The 17,691-nt window shown below is 47.7% G+C and overlaps 2 protein-coding genes across 3 annotated transcripts; both read left to right on the top strand.

Moving 5' to 3' along the window:
- Positions 1-4,930: 4,930 nt before the first annotated feature.
- LOC138614399 (von Willebrand factor A domain-containing protein 1-like) lies at positions 4,931-11,980 on the top strand. Of its 2 annotated transcripts, none has more exons than XM_069687843.1 (5): positions 4,931-5,251; positions 8,950-9,486; positions 9,656-9,931; positions 10,118-10,393; positions 10,546-11,980. In XM_069687843.1, the coding sequence occupies exons 1-5, from the start codon at positions 5,170-5,172 to the stop codon at positions 10,833-10,835; spliced, it is 1,461 nt and encodes a 486-aa protein (XP_069543944.1). In that variant the 5' UTR covers positions 4,931-5,169; the 3' UTR covers positions 10,836-11,980. The 2 variants fall into 2 exon arrangements, with proteins under 2 accessions (XP_069543944.1, XP_069543945.1); XM_069687844.1 differs by having other exon boundaries at positions 10,549-11,980.
- A 3,001-nt stretch (positions 11,981-14,981) lies between these two features.
- Positions 14,982-17,675, top strand: LOC138614400 (olfactory receptor class A-like protein 4). Its single transcript, XM_069687845.1, has 4 exons — positions 14,982-15,257; positions 15,348-15,608; positions 17,139-17,384; positions 17,463-17,675. The coding sequence occupies exons 1-4, from the start codon at positions 14,982-14,984 to the stop codon at positions 17,673-17,675; spliced, it is 996 nt and encodes a 331-aa protein (XP_069543946.1).
- The last annotated feature ends 16 nt before the right edge of the window (positions 17,676-17,691 follow it).

Raw genomic sequence — 17,691 nt, forward strand, 5'->3', positions numbered from 1 at the left:
CATAAAGAACAGAGTTCACCATCACTGTGATAAGAACAGAGTTCACCATACTGTGATAAAGAACCCAGAGTTCACCATCACTGTGATAAAGAACAGAGTTCACCATCATTGAGATAAAGAACAGAGTTCACCATCATTAAGATAAAGAACAGAGTTCACCATCACTGAGATAAAGAACAGAGTTCACCATCACTGAGATAAAGAACAGAGTTCACCATCACTGATATAAAGAACAGAGTTCACCATCATTGAGATAAAGAACAGAGTTCACCATCATTGAGATAAAGAACAGAGTTCACCATCACTGATCACTGATATAAAGAACAGAGTTCACTATCACTGTGATAAAGAACAGAGTTCACCATCACTGTGATAAGAACAGAGTTCACATCACTGTGGAGAAGAACAGGTTCACATCACTGTGATAAAGAACAAGTTCACCATCACTGTGATAAGAACAGAGTTCACCATCACTGATGTAAAGAACGAGTTCACCATCATTGAGATAAAGAACAGAGTTCACCATCACTGATCACTGTGATAAAGAACGAGTTCACCATCACTGAGATAAAGAACAGAGTTCACCATCATTGACATAAAGAACAGAGTTCTACCATCACTGTGATAAGAACAGAGTTCACCATCACTGTGGAGAAGTAAAGAACAAGTTACCACCATCACTGATAAAGAACAGAGTTCACCATCATTGGAATGAAACGAGTTCACCATCATTAAGATAAAGAACAGAGTTCACCATCACTGAGATAAAGAACAAGAGTTCACCATCACTATGAGATAAAGAACAGAGTTCACCATCACTGATAAGGAGCAAGGTTCACCATCATTGAGATAAAGAACAGAGTTCTACATCATTGAGATAAAGAACAGAGTTCACCATCACTGATCACTGATATAAAGAACAGAGTTCACTATCACTGTGATGGGAACAGAGTTCACCATCACTGTTGGTGGGAGCAAGTTCTACCATCACTGTGATAAAGAACAGGGGATTCACCATCACTGTGATAAAGAACAGAGTTCACCATCACTGATATAAAACAGAGTTCACCATCATTGAGATAAAGAACAGAGTTCACCATCACTGATCACTGTGATAAAGAACAGAGTTCACCATCACTGAGATAAAGAACAGAGTTCACTATCACTGAGATAAATAACAGAATTCACCATCACTGAGATAAAGAACAGTTCACCATCACTGATCACTATGATAAAGAACAGAGTTGTTCAGAGAGCTGAAAGCATGTTAATCTGAAGTGAATCACAGCTCGTCACCACGTTGCTAATACAACATATTTAATTGCACACCTTCCTGCTGCGTTCACATCAACACTGACGTCCTGACGCTGACAATGAAGTGCTTCTATTGTTAATTGGATGTGTCTTCATTTACATGCATAGATGGCAGCCTTATAGATTAACAGTTAGGAGCGTGAACACAGACACACGAGCTACAGCAGAAACTAATGTCTCACTTATTAAACACATAATTATGGAAATGAAATTTAATCAATTTTAAATAGAAAAAAGAAACTTTGCTTTTAAATTACAGAAAGAGCTGCAAAGATCAAAACAAAACCCACAACACTGAGTGTCAGTAATAAAACTATATGACGATATTTTGTTGAGAGAGAGCTGCTGTTGTTGGACCTCTCAGAGACTCATGTACCTCCACTGGTACACAAACCACAGTTTATCATCTTTGTGCTAAGCTAAGCTAACCGGCTATATATTTATTGGACAGACATCCCATTTGATTGCAAGCTTCTCATTAAACTCTGTGCTAGAATGCAAAGAAAATAATTTTCAAAAAAATCACCACATGCATCATTTGGAGACCAACAAGTATTTTATATTCATTAAATAGTCATTGAATACGTGAACAAACTTTAAGTTAATCAAACTAAAACAGTTCAGGTTCAAGTGTTTTCACCAAGAAACAAAGGAAATCCTGCAGCACAACATTATCTACACACAAAACTAATGGGAGGATTTTTGTTGCAGACACAGTTGACATTCACTGCTGGTTCCGTTATGAGGAGATCTGGTGGGCTCCTGGAGGCTCCCGAGGGCTCCTGAGGGCCACACTGACTTTAACATGGTGATGATGGCCGATGTTAGGTTAGGTTAGGTTAGGTTAGGTTAGGTTAGGTTAGGGTTAGGTTAGGTTAGGTTAGGTTAGGTTAGGTTAGGTTAGGTTAAGTAGTTACTTTATTAATCCCAGAGGGGCAATTTTTTTTCGCTGCAGCAGCATACAGGAAGCAACAAGATAATAATAGAATAATAGAAAAGCAATAAAATAGCAGTAAAAAATATAAAATATAAAATGCACAGTATATACAGTACAGTATATATCTATATATATTATATACAAACAACCAAGAAACACAGTCAACAGTGTTATTGTTATGTGATGGATTTTGCCAGAGGTGAGTTATTGTACAGTCTTATTGCGGTCGGCAGGAATGATCTCCTGCAATCTGGAATGATCTCCTGTATCAGAATGATCTCCTGTATCTGATCTCCTGTATCTGGAATGATCTCCTGTATCAGGAATGATCTCCTGTGTTCTCTCTGGGTTCTCCGGCTTCCTCCCATCATCCAAAAACATGCACCTCAGGTCAGGTTACCTGGCGCCGCCTAGTGGCAGCCTGCTGCAGCATCTCCCCTGAGAGCCCCGCTGCTGTAGTGAAGAAATTTCCCCTCGGGGATTAATAAAGTGTATGAAATCCAAAATCCAAATCTCCTGTATCAGGAATGATCTCCTGTATCAGGAATGATCTCCTGTATCTGGAATGATCTCCTGTATCAGGAATGATCTCCTGTATCAGGAATGATCTCCTGTATCTGGAATGATCTCCTGTATCTGGAATGATCTCCTGTATCAGGAATGATCTCCTGTATCAGGAATGATCTCCTGTATCAGGAATGATCTCCTGTATCAGGAGTGATCTCCTGTATTAGGAATGATCTCCTGTATCAGGAATGATCTCCTGTATCTGGAATGATCTCCTGTATCAGTAATGATCTCCTGTATCAGGAATGATCTCCTGTATCAGGAATGATCTCCTGTATCAGGAATGATCTCCTGTATCAGGAGTGATCTCCCTGTATCAGGTATCCTGTATCTGGAATGATCTCCTGTATCAGGAATGATCTCCTGTATCTGGAATGATCTCCTGTATCAGGAATGATCTCCTGTGTCTGGAATGATCTCCTGTATCAGGAATGATCTCCTGTGTCTGGAATGATCTCCTGTATCTGGAATGATCTCCTGTATCTGGAATGATCTCCTGTATCTGTCCTTGTGACAGCAGCTGGAGGAATCTTTTAGAGAACGTCCTCCTCTGTCCCTGCAGCAGGTGGAGAGGGTGGACAGGATTATCCAATATGGATAATAGTTTGTTCAGCGTCCTCCTCTCCACCACCTTTTCCAGGCTGTCCAGTTTGTAGCCGATGATGGAGCCGGCCTTCTTAACCAGTTTGTTAAGTCTGTTGGTGTCACCGGCTCCAATGCTGCCCCCCTCCTACCTCCCCCAGCAGACCACAGCGAAGTACAGTTCACTGGCCACAACAGATGGTAGAACATCTCCAACATCTCGCTGCACACATTGAAGGATCGAAGTTTCCTCAAGAAAAGAGTCGACTCATCCCCTTCTTGTAGACAGCGTTGATGTTGGTCTTCCAGTTCAGTCTGTTGTCATGGAGACACCAGGTACTTGTACTCCTCCACCATGTCCACCTCCTCTCCCAGAACTCTCAGCGGTTGTGGAGCCGTCGTCTTCCTCCTGAAGTCGACCACCATCTCTCTGGTCTTGGCCACGTTCAGGAGGAGGTGATTCCTTCCCGCCCACTCCACAAAGTCCTCCACTACTGCCCTGTACTCCTCCTCCCGTCCATCCCTTATACACCGTCCACTGACTCCTCCTCCCGTCCATCCCTTATACATCCTACCACTGCAGAGTCATCAGAGAACTTCTGCAGATGTCTTGACTCTGAGTTGTTCTGGAAGTCAGTTGTGTAGAAGGTGAACATGAAGGAGACGGAACAGTTCCCTGTGGAGCTCCAGTACCACTGACCACCGTATCAGACAGCACACTGCCCAGACGGACAAACTGTGGTCTGCCTGTCAGGTAGTCATTGATCCAGGAGACGGTGGACGTGTCCACCTCCACCACCCCCCCACCACCCGCAGCTTCTCACTCAGCAGCAGTGGTTGGATGGTGTTGAATGCACTGGAGAAATCAAAGAAAGTGATTCTCACAGATTCACCGGTTCCATCCAGGTGAGACTGAGCTCGTTGCAGCAGGTAGATGATGGCGTCGTCCACTCCCACATGAGGCTGGTACACAAATTGCAGAAGGTCCAGAGAAGATTTCACCAGCGGCCTGAGGTGGGCCAAGACCAGCCTCTCCAGCACCTTCATCACATGAGATGTGAGGGCAACCGGTCGGTAGTCGTTGAGGCCAGATGGAGTCGTCTTCTTGGGGACAGGAACCAGGCAGGACGTCTTCCACAACACCGGGACTTCCTCCTGCTTCAGGCTCAGGTTGAAGAGGTGTTGTAGGACCTCAGCCAGCTGGACGGCGCAGGTCCTGCAGCCTTGCACTGGTGGAGTCTCTCCAGCTGTCTCCTAACCTGGCCAGTCGTCACAGAGAGGGGGGGGGGGTGTATGTATATCTGTTTATACAGCGAAATGAGATTAACTCTGGACTGGAGAAATTATAGTGCAGGAGGACGCAGGAAATAATCCACAGAGAGCAAAGTCCACATAAAAAGGTAAAGTGACTCTCCTGTTCTGCAGGAGGAGGAGGAGGAAGAAGAAGAGGAGGAAGAAGAGGAGGAGGAGGAGTGATCCGGACTACACAGTAACTATCAGTCACCGATCAGAGGACTGCAAGAGGACTGATGTCACATTAAACTGCTCCTGCATAAGAAGGACACGTGACGCAGGTGTTTAATGGAGAGAAACTATCAGACTATAAAACAGCTGAGTCATTTAACTCCGGACGGTCCGTGAACGGCAGCGGAGCGATGGCAGCCGGTGTACAAAGATCCAGTGTCGGTTGTTTCACCTACCTGCGCTGTTTTTAATCCACTTTATGATTTATTTATTTTTTAATTTTTTTTATTGTTGCTTTAAAAGGTATGAAGAACTTTTCCCTTTGCTTGATTTTTCTGTGGACGACGCTGCAGCAGAGCAGCGTGCAGACGGCTGTACCTGCCACAGGTGAGTGGATGACACAGGCTACGTACAGGTAGGAGCTGCAGGTATGTGCCCGAATGGAACACGAACTGCACACAGACATAATGCACAAGCTGGAAAGTTCGAATCTTATTCTACTGATTCAGTTTAGGAAAATGTGATTTTTTTTTTTAAATTTTTTTTTTCAAACGGAGTCTGGGCTGAAAGGTAAACCACCGGGGACAAATAAAAACGTGTTTTAACCTTTTAAAGAACAGAAATGTTTCCTCCTCAGAATAAAGTTTTAAAGTTGGACCGCATTGAAACCAACAAGCTCAGCAGAACTGGATCTTTTCAACTGGTCCCAACATGTTGTCACATGGACCGGGTGGTTCCGGGCACCAACAGGTTTCACTACTTTTAATTCAGGTTTATGATGTGATGATCTGTAGGATTACCAGCAATAACAGTATAATGTCACTGTGGGAGGAGTTCAATGCAGCTTTAAGTAGTATATGTACACTTTATGTTTCCACTTTATCACACTTAAATATTTTACCTTTAACCTTTTCTCTGACAGCGATAGGTAATGTACTCAGCAGATAAAGATTTGACACCAAAGTTAAGAACATCTCTGATGCAGTGTAATAAATTAAACTATCCAACTGTATATGAAATAAATAAAATTCAATACCTATATTAATGCCTCAGTAACAATAATAATGAATATAATAATAATATGGTGTGATGTATTATTCTGGTAGGAGGTATTTCTCTTAAAGACTTAAAGTACATTTGCTCATAACACTGTGATGTTTATGCATAATAAGGCTTTTAAGTGCAGGTCCTTTACGTATAATGGAATATTTTAACACCATGTTAAAGGATCTGAACAGAACTTTCTCCTCTCCTGCTAAACTCAGGTTTTTTTTTCTTCTAATATTTAATTTGGAAAAACAGGCGGTGCAGCTGGAGCTGGGCTGAAGTTGCTTATGTGACTTCCAATGAAACAAATTATTAGAGTATAGTAAACATGGACAGCTGTGGAAAATGTCATGTTTCCTGTATTAAGACACCAAACTGGACTGGAACTAGTTTAAACAGTGTTTCAGCTCTGGTTCGCTCTTAAACACATCAGCAGTGTGTAACTGCCTTAAAACTGAACCTCCATGAAACTTGATTGAGTTTGGATTTGATGAGAGAAGTTGAATGGGAGTCTATGGAGCCGGAGGCTTTTTGGAGCCGACCTCTAGTGGCACTCGCTGGTATTGCAGCTGAAGACAATTCTGGATCAGAACCATTTTACAGACCTGAAGCTACGAACACTTTTATATCCGGTCTGAGGTCACAAAGCAAACTATCAAATGAGACATGTCGTCAATGATTTTGAAAATACAAAATAAAACCAGCAGGTCTTAAAGGAACAGTTCAACCTTTTATGAAATGTAATTACTCACTTTCTTGAGAGTTGGATATAAAAGTTTGAGTGGTAACTAAAGCAGGTGGTTAGCGTAGCTTAGCACAAAAAGAGAGGGAACAGGCTGAACAGCTAAAACAACCCTGCTGCTACTGTACCGTCTCAGAGCTCAACAACAAACATGTTACAGCTCGTTTGTTTATTCTGAAACACCAAAGAACAGTTTGCCCTTTAGAACCGTGACTCATGTGCCAGACTACTTCCTGACTCTGAGGGGTTGCCAGGCAACCAGTGGAGATTGCAGGCAGTTCTTACTTCCTGTTGACCTGCACTTAGTTCTCTGTGAAACACGTAAAACCACGAACTCATCTTTACACGTCACTTTCTGCAGAAACGAGAAGGAACCCGAAGACGTTACGTTCTATTTGGACAGACGGCTTCATGTTTAAAGCCTAGATACGATATCAAGAAAGAAGGTGAATAAATCTACTGACAGGTTTAACAGATACCCATCAGATGAGGCGGAGACACAGTGAGAGACAAACTGTCCCCCAGTGTGTCCTCGGAGGAGTGAAAGTGGAGTACGGGCTGATCTGTGTCTTCCTGATGGGAGTCAGTTGTTCATGGAGACGTAGAAGATCCGACGTCCTCACAGGTGGTCTCAGATAATTAAAGTAAATATTATCTGCGTTGGAGATCCTGATTAAACCGCCGGGACAAGAGCTCTTCTTTCATTCACTCATTCACTCACTCACTCATTCTTTCACTCATTCACTCACTCATTCTTTCACTCATTCGCTCATTCATTCATTCACTCATTCACTCACTCATTCATTCACTCATTCACTAACTCATTCTTTCACTCATTCACTCACTCATTCACTCATTCACTCACTCATTCATTCACTCACTCACTCACTCATTCTTTCACTCATTCATTCACTCACTCATTCTTTCACTCATTCACTCATTCATTCACTCACTCATTCTTTCACTCATTCACTCACTCATTCATTCACTCATTCATTCTTTCACTCATTCATTCATCTGTGTTTGTTTTTCTGCCTGCAATCTGAAAACATTCAAGCAGCCGACGGTCTAAAGTCTGATCTTTGAACTCCAGGAAGAAGTCATGGTTCACTCATCTGGGCTGCAGTGAGACACATGATCCACACACACACACATTAAACACACACACACACACATGATCCACACACACATTGTCTCTGTGTCCTCGTCTCCTTGTCTCTGTGTTGTCTGTCTCAGAGACACCACATCCAGTGGACACATGCAGGAAGGTGTTTGTAGAACTGATGAGTTTCATTGGAACAATATTCTCCGATCAAGGCTGCTTTTATCTGAGTGGTATTAATATAATCATGATGGGAAGATTCTTCACTGCTAACAGTTCATATCTTTGAGGATGTAACGTAGAGAGCTCAGAAGTCTCCAGGTTTTATGAACATTTTTATTAAATTAAAAACACGTCTGTACCTCCACTTAATGTCCGAAAGGACAGAACGACTTCAGAATGTCAAACGTCAAACACAGAAAACAATGGAAAGATACTCAGAGGAAGAAAGCTGAGCCGGCAGCCTCATGGTGGGAGACTGGGAGTAGATGATAGGCTGACGGGAGGAGCAGCTGCAGGTGAGCAGACTGGGCAGGTGAGGTGGGCGTGGCTAACAGAGTGAGTAACAAACTAAACATCAGAAACCAGAGGTTCTGATCAGTGTTCCAGACGATAAGTCAGCCCCTCCCAGAAATGATCACAATAATCAATGCAAAATTCACAAAAACTCTCTTCAACAGAAGCTCTGCTGAAAGTATTACAGTACAGCAAGGCTCCGCCCCCTCTCCGCCCACCATCACAACAAACAGGAAGTGACGGAGTTTGTGGGAAATGTGGTCTTATGATGAATGAGGAACATGTTCAATGAGTTTTCTCCACTTCCAGCTGAGAGACTGAACTTTGTTTTAGTGTTGGATGAATGTGATTTAAAGCATGTAAATGTCTTATTCTGACAGCAGATGTGTTCTTTGTTCTGTATTTCAGTCACAGACGGTTTGTTCTGGAAACATTCATCACTTTAGACTCTTTTTATCACTTTGAGCCCCGTGATGCTTCTCTAAGTTCAATAAAATGGATGTGTATGTAAAAAGATTATAATTCAAATAATTCTGAGGTACAGCAGGATTATTATCACAGGAAGTCAGCACATTATTATTTATATCAGGGAGGTGGTAAAAGAAAGAAATCTAATTTGATCTCTCCCTGAAGACCACACACTGAAGTGAACTTCCTGTTTCTCCTCCTGTTCTTCAGTGTTGAACTGCTGTGAAGGAGAAATCCTCCTTCTGCTGGACTCTTCAGGAAGTGTAGCGAACTACGAGTTCTCCCGCCTGCTGGTCTTCACCTCCGAGTTGCTCCGCCTCTTTTCTTTGGGCCGCGGGCATGTCCGGGTGGGGCTGCTGCAGGTGGGCACCGAGCCTCACCTGGAGTTCGGCCTGGACGTCCACAGCAGTCAGGAAAGTCTGCAGAGAGCCCTGCGGAGCGTCCGCCAGCTGCAGGGAGACACCAACACGGAGGCGGCGCTGAGGGTGGCCCAGCAGCTCCTGGAGGAGGAGGAGGAGGTGCCGAAGATCCTGCTGTGGCTGACGGATGGAGTGCAGCCGGGAGACGTGGAGTGGCGGATGTCCAAGCTGAAGGAGCGGGGCGTGTTCGTGTTGGCCGTGTCCACGGTCCATGGAAACTACCATGTGCTGCGGCGAGCGGTGACGCCTCCTCTGGAGTCCCACCTGTACTCTGTGGACATCGACAACATGGACATCATCACTGAGGACCTGAGGGACGCCATTATCAGTATGTGTGTTGGAAGCAGCAGCATCTTCATGGAGGACATTACTGTAAGACAAGAAGAGATTATCCTCTTCTTCTTCCCTCGAGTGTTAACATCTCTCTGTCCTCCTCTGTCTCTGTCTGTCTCTGTCTGTCTGTCTCCATCCTCCTCTGTCTGTCTTCGTCCCTGCAGGAATTATCCGTGCAGAACGTCTGCGTGTTGTCCATCTGACGTCCCACAGTGCCGTGCTGCGGTGGCGTCCTGTTCTGAGCGCAGACGGGTTCTATGAGTTCTGGTACAGGTCCATCTGGAGAACCGACCCTGAGATCAGACGCGCTCTGTCAGCGGCCTCCAGCCAGGTGGAGCTAACTGACCTGCAGCCCGACACCACCTACTCAGCGTCCCTCCGGCCGGAGTCCAACCGAGGATTGTTCCCCACGCTGTCCGTCGACTTCACCACGCTGTCCGGTGAGGACGAGCTTCACCACCATCACAAATCACTTTGATCCTGCTGGTCTTCCTCTCACCTGCCTCCCCTGTTCCTCCCCTCGTCCTCCCCTCTTCCTCTCCTCTTCCTCTCCTCTTCCTCTCACCTGCCTCCCCTGTTCCTCCCCTGTTCCTCTCCTCTTCCTCTCACCTGCCCCCCCCTTGCAGATGTCCTGAGTCCAGCAGTGGTGTCCCTGTCTGACTTGGGCCCCCGTCAGATCCGTGTGAGTTGGGGTCCGCTGCAGCGGTCGCGTGTCCAGCGGTACAAGGTGGAGTACGGAGTTCTTCCCGGCGGACTCGTCCGCTCGGTGACGTCACCCCGGCAGATGAACTCCACGCTGCTGACGGACCTGGAGCCGGACACGCAGTACCTGGTGACAGTCAGCGCTTTGCATGTGGACGGATCGGAGGCCGCCATGTCTGTGAGGGTCTGCACTCAGCAGGGTGCGTGTCACACTCCGGGTTCATGTTTGAGCAGCTGTTCCGTCGTGTGGTTAAAAACATCATCTCTGTAGTCACACGGGACATTTTGACTTTTATGAATCGTTCTTCACGTCAGCAGGAAGCTGAAATGTCCTCGTGTGTTCTTCCTGCAGCAGCTCCTCCTGCCCTCGTTGACCTCCAGCTGTCCCCGGTGGAGCGACAGGTGGATGAGGTGCAGGCAGCATGGCGGTCCCATCAGGAAGGGCTGAAAGGCTTCTGGGTCAGCTGGGAGACCGGAGACTCCCACAGCTCCCCCTCCCAGACCTCCTTCTACCTGCCGGCCAGCGCCTGGTCCACTCGGTTGACCCGCCTGTCGCCGAGCGGCCGAGTGTGCGTGTCTCCGCTCTACAGCTCCGGCCGAGGAGACGGGATCTGCTGCACCGCCAGGACTCCCGCAGGTTAAATACCACGTGCGCTTCTTTTGTTCCTGCAGCTTCATTACAGGAGCTGTAATTTATCCGTCTGTTCTGATTTAACAACCATCAGGCAGCTCCAGCAAAAGAATCCAGCATTTAAATTCTGTACGCACGAGATAACTTCTGCAGGACTGAATATTATTTCAAATATTCATCTTTAAATGAACCATAGTGACATAAAAGACATCATCTTATAACTCCAGCTGAACAATGGTGGAAACGACACCTGAATAATCAACTCTTCTTCTGTCCTGTAATTATAATGAAAGACCATCTGCTGAAGCACGACCATCAGTCCACCAGGAGGATCCAGATAACCTCCATCAGACCAGATCAGTAAACTAGTAAAGATGTGTTACTAAAACGTGGAATCGGTCGTCACTAGTTTGACATCCTTCAACCTGTAAATGATTGTGGTTTCTGACTTCTGCTTATTTTGCCCGAAATAAAATCTGAGGTTTAATAAAGCACAAGCGTGTTGAGTGTGACATGAAGAGCTGAACCACAGCAGCCTGACGAGGTTCCACCTCATTATTCGGATCAGTGAAGACGTCCTCAGCTCGTCTCCACTCAGGTTTCCTGCTCACTGTTTCACTTTTATGATGTCAGACTGAACATTATTAGATGCATTCATTAAAACATCCGTGTGAAGCCGAAGAAGCTTTTACTGAACTTTAGAGGACTGCAGCTCGAGTTTTTCTAATCAGCAAACACTTTTCTCTGAATCTCATTAATGTCGTTCTAATTTATGGACGAATAGAACAAACCTGTGTTTCACTGCAGCATCAGTGCAGAATCATTTCCATTGTAGGGTTTCATCAAAAGAACGTGTTCGGACTGATGTCAGAGGACGTGATGACGGTTGCATTTGGTTTTCTCCTCCTCATCCTCATCCTCATCCTCACATCAGACTGAACCCCGTCTGTGATCCTGATTCTGTCCCGTCTGTATTTTGTGCTCATATATGTACGGTATATATAGTTTTACATTTTGAATGTAATGCTACTGAATATTTACAGTTTTGTCTGGTCAGACATTCCTCTGGAAAAATTATAAGAAATGGGTTTTTTTCTATAAACAAAAAAACATTACATTTTATAAATGTATATCAATAAATTAAATAAATACCTTATTTTGTCCTCTGGTGTTTTATTTGGCTGTTGATGAGGCCATCTAGCGGCTGTAGGCCGTCATCACATCTGATAAAGGGAGTAAATGGAAAACTTTATGTCATCCAGTCATGTGACATAAAGAAGTCATGAGGAGGTCATATTAGATTAAATGTGATTCTCTGAGAACATCTGTGAACTTTAACCGGAACATTAAAGTTCGTGTTTAACCTCCTCTGATGTTAAAATGAAGTGTTGCTGGTCTCACTTCGAGTACGAGTACTTAACATACATACAGTGAACTCTGGTTATTCCTATAGCATATACTTAGTTACTTTGAAATAATGTTCAGCCTGATCTATTCTGTAATAGTGATAGACATATCAATAAATATGTTTGTGTTTTTAATGTTAATAAATGAAAGGGAGGGGGTTGCTGGTAAAGTCACTCTCTGTGTATAAAGTACACGAAGGCCACATTGGAATAAAAGTAGATATTTGACCAGAAAATGACTTTAGTAAAAGTTAAAGTAGTCTGACTTGAGTTTTAAAGTATCTGATTAGTTATTAAATACCAAAAGGAAGTTGTTTTTTTATATTAAATGTAACAGTAAATTATGTTATTAAAAGAGCAAGCAGTCAGATTTTGTATTAAATTATAAAGTTTATTCTTTCAGACACAACAGTTGTTGATCTGAACCGGTAAGATGAAGATTATTCCGTTATCATAATTCTGCCATGTCCCTGAAGTAAAACGGGATGTTTCATTTAGGATGTTTCATGAGTGAAACTAAACCAACTAAACCGTCTCCACAAACTGAAATCCTTCACTGGATGAACAGCAGTTTGTGAACTCTTTTTTCTTTTCCTGACCCAGTTTGTAATGACGTCACATTCCTGTCGTTAGTTAAAGCGTCGTTCAGCTCATCGGACTTTTCTGTCAGGAGGATTTCTTTGGGTTTTATTGTCCTCATGTGACCTCAAGTCAAAGCAGGAAATTAAAGAGCTGTGAGGTCTTTTTGTTCACCTCCAAAAGGACCGGATGCTTCCTCTCTCCCTCCTCCTCCTCCCCCTCCTCCTCTTCCCCTCTTCCTCCTCCTCCTCCCTCTCCCTCCTCCTCCTCCTCTCCTTCCCTCTCCCTCCTCCTCCCCCTCTCCCTCCTCCTCCTCCCTCTCCCTCCTTCTCTCCCTCCTCCTCTCCCTCCTCCTCCTCCTCTCCCTCTCTCTCCCTCCTCCTCCTCTTCCCCTCTTCCTCCTCCTCCTCCCTCTCCCTCCTTCTCTCCCTCCTCCTCCTCCTCTCCTTCCCTCTCCCTCCTCTCCCCCTCTCCCTCCTCCTCCTCCTCTCCCTCCTCCTCTCCTCCTCCTCCTCCTCTCCCTCCCTCTCCCTCCTCCCCCTCTCCTCCTCTGCCTCCTCCTCTTTCTCCTCTCCCTCCTCCCCCTCCTTCTCTCCTCCTCTCCCTCCTCCTCTTCCTCTCCCTGCTCCTCCTCCTCTCCCTGCTCCTCCTCCTCTCCCTCCTCCTCCCCCTCCTCCTCCTCTTCCTCCTCTCCCTCCTTCTCCTCCTCCTCTTCCTCCTCTCCCTCTCCCTCCTCCTCTTCCTCTCCCTCCTCCTCCTCCTCTCCCTCCCCTCCTCCTCTCCCTCCTCCTCTTCCTCCTCCTCCCTCTCCCTCCTTCTCTCCCTCCTCCTCCTCTCCCTTCTCCTCTCCTCCCCCTCCTCTCCCTCCTCCTCCTCCTCCCCCTCCCTCTCTCCTCCTCTTCCTCCTCTCCCTCCTCCTCCTCTCCCTCTCCCTCCTCCTCCTCCTCTCCCTCCCTCTCCCTCCTCCTCCTACTCTCCCTCCTCCTCCTCTCCCTCCTCCTCTCCGTCCTCCTCTTCCTCCTCTCCCTCTCCCTCCTCCTCCTACTCTCCCTCCTCCCTCCTCTTCCTCCTCCCTCCCTCTCTCTCCCTCTCCCTCCCTCTCCCTCCTCCTCCTCTCCTCCTCCTCTCCGTCCTCCTCTTCCTCCTCTCCCTCCTCCTCCTACTCTCCCTCCTCCTCCTCTCCCTCCTCCTCCTCCTCTCCCTCTCCCTCCTCCTCCTCCTCCTTCTCTCCCTCCTCCTCCTCTTCCTCTCCCTCCTCCTCTCCCTCTCCCTCCCTCTCCCTCTCCCTCCTCCTCCTACTCTCCCTCCTCCTCCTCTCCCTCCTCCTCTCCGTCCTCCTCTTCCTCCTCTCCCTCCTCTCCCTCCTCCTCCTACTCTCCCTCCTCCTCCTCTCCCTCTCCCTCCTCCTCCTACTCTCCCTCCTCCTCCTCTCCCTCCTCCTCTCCGTCCTCCTCTTCCTCCTCCTACTCTCCCTCTCCCTCCTCCTACTCTCCCTTCTCCTGGGCGGCACGGTGGTGCAGTGGTTAGCACTGTCGCCTCACAGCAAAAAAGGTTCCGGGTTCGAATCCGGTCCTGGGCCTTTCTGTGCGGAGTTTGCACGTTCTCCCTGTGCTTGCGTGGGTTCTCTCCGGGTTCTCCGGCTTCCTCCCATCATCCAAAAACATGCACCTCAGGTCAGGTTACCTGGCGCCGCGCTAGTGGCAGCCTGCTGCAGCAGCTCCCCCCTGAGGGCCCCCTTGCTGTAGTGAAGACATTTCCCCTCGGGGATTAATAAAGTGTATCAAATCTAAAAAAAAAAAATCTAAAAATCCTCCTCTCCCTCCTTCTCCTCCTCCTCCCCCTCTCCCTCCTCCTCCTCTCCATCCTCCTCTCCCTCCTGGACCAAAGCTGCTGAGGAAGCACATTTGATGGAGGAGCTGATTAATCTCTTGAGCTTCATTAAGGAGCTCCAGCAGCTCCCTGAGGTCCCAACGCTGAGCTTTCTTCGGCCGTCCCACTGAGCTGGATCAGTCCGAGGTGGGATGGTCTTCTGCATCCTGTTCAGGACGGTCCTCTTCACCTGGTGTCCAACATGTTGGAGGACAGAAGCTGATTTATCTTAGACTGAAGATGGAGGACGCCGTCAGAGTTTAATCAGCTGTTGCAGCCCTGGTTCTGGTTCCCTGTGTGATGATGGACGGGTCCACGGAGCAGGAGGACAGCTCCGAGCTGGTGGGGATGGGACTCCGTGTCTCTGTGTCCCCGGCTCAAACCGCCTTCTCCATCCTCCTGGTGATGCTAGGCATTCTGGGTAACGCCACCGTGGTGGGGGTCGTCGGTAAGAGCGTGATCATAGGCCGCGGCGGGAGACACAACTCGGACATCGTCATCGTCAACATGGCGCTGTCCAACCTGCTGGTGTCCGTGATGAGGAACACGCTGCTCGTGGTCTCGGACACCGGGCTGCAGGTGAGGACGCTCCTCTCCGGCTTCGTTGTGACGTCATCATCGACACGGCGTCTCTGAACACATCTGTCCACCTGTCTGTCTGCTCCACAGCTGTACTCGTCCAAAGGCTGGTGCCAGGTTCTGATGGGGGTCTGGGTCTGGCTGCGGTCCGTCAACGTGTGGTCCACGCTGCTCCTCAGCGCCTTCCACCTGCAGACTCTGCGCCGCGTGGCCCCGAGCGGCGGCCTCCCGGGACCCCGCGGCGCTCCCGCGAACCTGCTGCTGAGTCTGGGCCTCATCTGGCTGCTCAACCTGGGCTACTCCATCCCCGCTCACATCTTCTCCACCAGCGGGGACGCCAACAGCACCGAGGTGAGCCGACCGGCGGCACCGACCGGCGGCACCGACCGAGCCGATCGGCGGCACCGACCGGCGGCACCGAGCTCGCTCTACTGCAACGCTGCTCACTTTCTCTTATTTCACTAAAGTAGGAAAATCAATTTGCACACAAACTTGCTTTCGTCGTGACTCATTAGTGAGATTTAAATGAGTATTTATTGACCGATGAATCATCTCTGATACAACAATCATCCAAACTACATGCAGACTTCATCTTTCATCAATTAACTAATTCGATTTTTCATACAAACAAACGGAACCAGAGACTGAAAGTAAACATCCAAACATTGGTGCAGTTTTAGAGATTATTTATGAATTTAACCACAAATGAGTTTGGAACATACGTGGTTAGAAGCACATGTATGTGCTGCTCCCACAGACCTGAGTTCAGCATGTTCAACGAACTTTCTCCTTTCTGGAGAATTTCATTTTTCTGAATTTCTAGATTTTCTGCCGAATCATTCTGGATATAAAACAATATCAAATATTTCATCTATAATAAAGTCAGTTTAAAGAGATCGTGTCAGAAGTAGATTTCCTCTTTTAATCATTATACACCGATGGTGAACCATCGGTGCGTGAACGTTCTCCCGATGTTGAACCATCGGTGCGTGAACGTTCTCCCGATGGTGAACCATCGGTGCGTGAACGTTCTCCCGATGGTGAACCATCGGTGCGTGAACGTTCTCCCGATGTTGAACCATCGGTGCGTGAACGTTCTCCCGATGGTGAACCATCGGTGCGTGAACGTTCTCCCGATGTTGAACCATCGGTGCGTGAACGTTCTCCCGATGGTGAACCATCGGTGCGTGAACCATCGGTGCGTGAACGTTCTGAACCCGGTGCGTGAACGTTCTCCCGATGGTGAACCATCGGTGCGTGAACCATCGGTTCTCTCCCGATGTTGAACCATCGGTGCGTGAACGTTCTCCCGATGTTGAACCATCGGTGCGTGAACGTTCTCCCGATGTTGAACCATCGGTGCGTGAACGTTCTCCCGATGTTGAACCATCGGTGCGTGAACGTTCTCCCGATGGTGAACCATCGGTGCGTGAACGTTCTCCCGATGGTGAACCATCGGTGCGTGAACGTTCTCCCGATGTTGAACCATCGGTGCGTGAACGTTCTCCCGATGTTGAACCATCGGTGCGTGAACGTTCTCCCGATGTTGAACCATCGGTGCGTGAACGTTCTCCCGATGGTGAACCATCAGTGCGTGAATGTTCTCCAGATGGTGAACCATCAGTGCGTGAATGTTCTCCTGATGGTGAACCATCAGTGCGTGAATGTTCTCCTGATGGTGAACCATCAGTGTGTGAATGTTCTCCTGATGGCAGCACCTTGCATGGTGATCTGTCTCATTAGTGTGTGAATGGAAAAACATGTAAAAGCGCTTTGAGACTGAAAGGTGATAAAACTATACCAGTACAGACCATTTACCGCCCCCCTCCGTCCTCTTCCTCCTCCTCACCCCCTTGCCTTCCTCTTTCTCCCCCCCCTCAGACCCTGATGCTGGTGAGCAGTACGACGCGCCCCCTGCTGGGCTGCGTGTGGAACTTCCCCAGCAGCTACAGCGGTCTGGTGTACGCCACCACCTCCATGGTGATCCATGAGACCATCCCCATCATCCTGATGGTGCTCACCAACCTGAGCTCCCTCTACACCCTCTACACCCACGGCCGGGTGCGCATCTCCGGTCGGGACGCTCCGGTGGTCAAACGGGTGCCGGCGGAGAGACGAGCGGCCAAGGTGAGGAAGAGGAGGGTGAAGGAGCTCCCTGAATGTGCGTCTGTGATGTTGTCCTCTTCACCCGGTGTGATGCTGCAGGTGATCCTCGCCCTCATCACGCTCTTCATCGTCTCCTGGGGAACCAGCATCATCTCCGTCAACTACTTCAACTACAACCGCGGCTCCTCGGCGGAGTTCCTCCTGGTCATCGCTCGCTTCGCCAACATCATCTTCATCGCCATGTCTCCGGCTGTCCTGGCCGTCGGACACCGCCGGCTGCGCGCCTGCATGAAGTCCACGCTGAGTCACTGAAGCTCTGGAGATGATC

The sequence above is a fragment of the Brachyistius frenatus genome, unplaced genomic scaffold, assembly GCF_029030835.1.
Source record: "Brachyistius frenatus isolate BFR_SWC_R1_liver_20210118 unplaced genomic scaffold, ASM2903083v1 Contig_495, whole genome shotgun sequence".
Classification (NCBI taxonomy): Eukaryota; Metazoa; Chordata; class Actinopteri; family Embiotocidae; genus Brachyistius; species Brachyistius frenatus.

Excerpts from the sequence above, each read along its gene's own strand:
- LOC138614400 (XM_069687845.1), top strand. The coding sequence starts at position 14,982 with ATGGACGGGTCCACGGAGCAGGAGGACAGCTCCGAGCTGGTGGGGATG. Across the intron at positions 15,258-15,347 it reads TCTCGGACACCGGGCTGCAG|CTGTACTCGTCCAAAGGCTG; the intron begins GTGAGGACGCTC and ends TCTGCTCCACAG. Across the intron at positions 17,385-17,462 it reads CGGAGAGACGAGCGGCCAAG|GTGATCCTCGCCCTCATCAC; the intron begins GTGAGGAAGAGG and ends GTGATGCTGCAG.
- LOC138614399 (XM_069687843.1), top strand. The coding sequence starts at position 5,170 with ATGAAGAACTTTTCCCTTTGCTTGATTTTTCTGTGGACGACGCTGCAG. Across the intron at positions 9,487-9,655 it reads CCTGAGGGACGCCATTATCA|GAATTATCCGTGCAGAACGT; the intron begins GTATGTGTGTTG and ends TCGTCCCTGCAG. Across the intron at positions 9,932-10,117 it reads CGACTTCACCACGCTGTCCG|ATGTCCTGAGTCCAGCAGTG; the intron begins GTGAGGACGAGC and ends CCCCCCTTGCAG.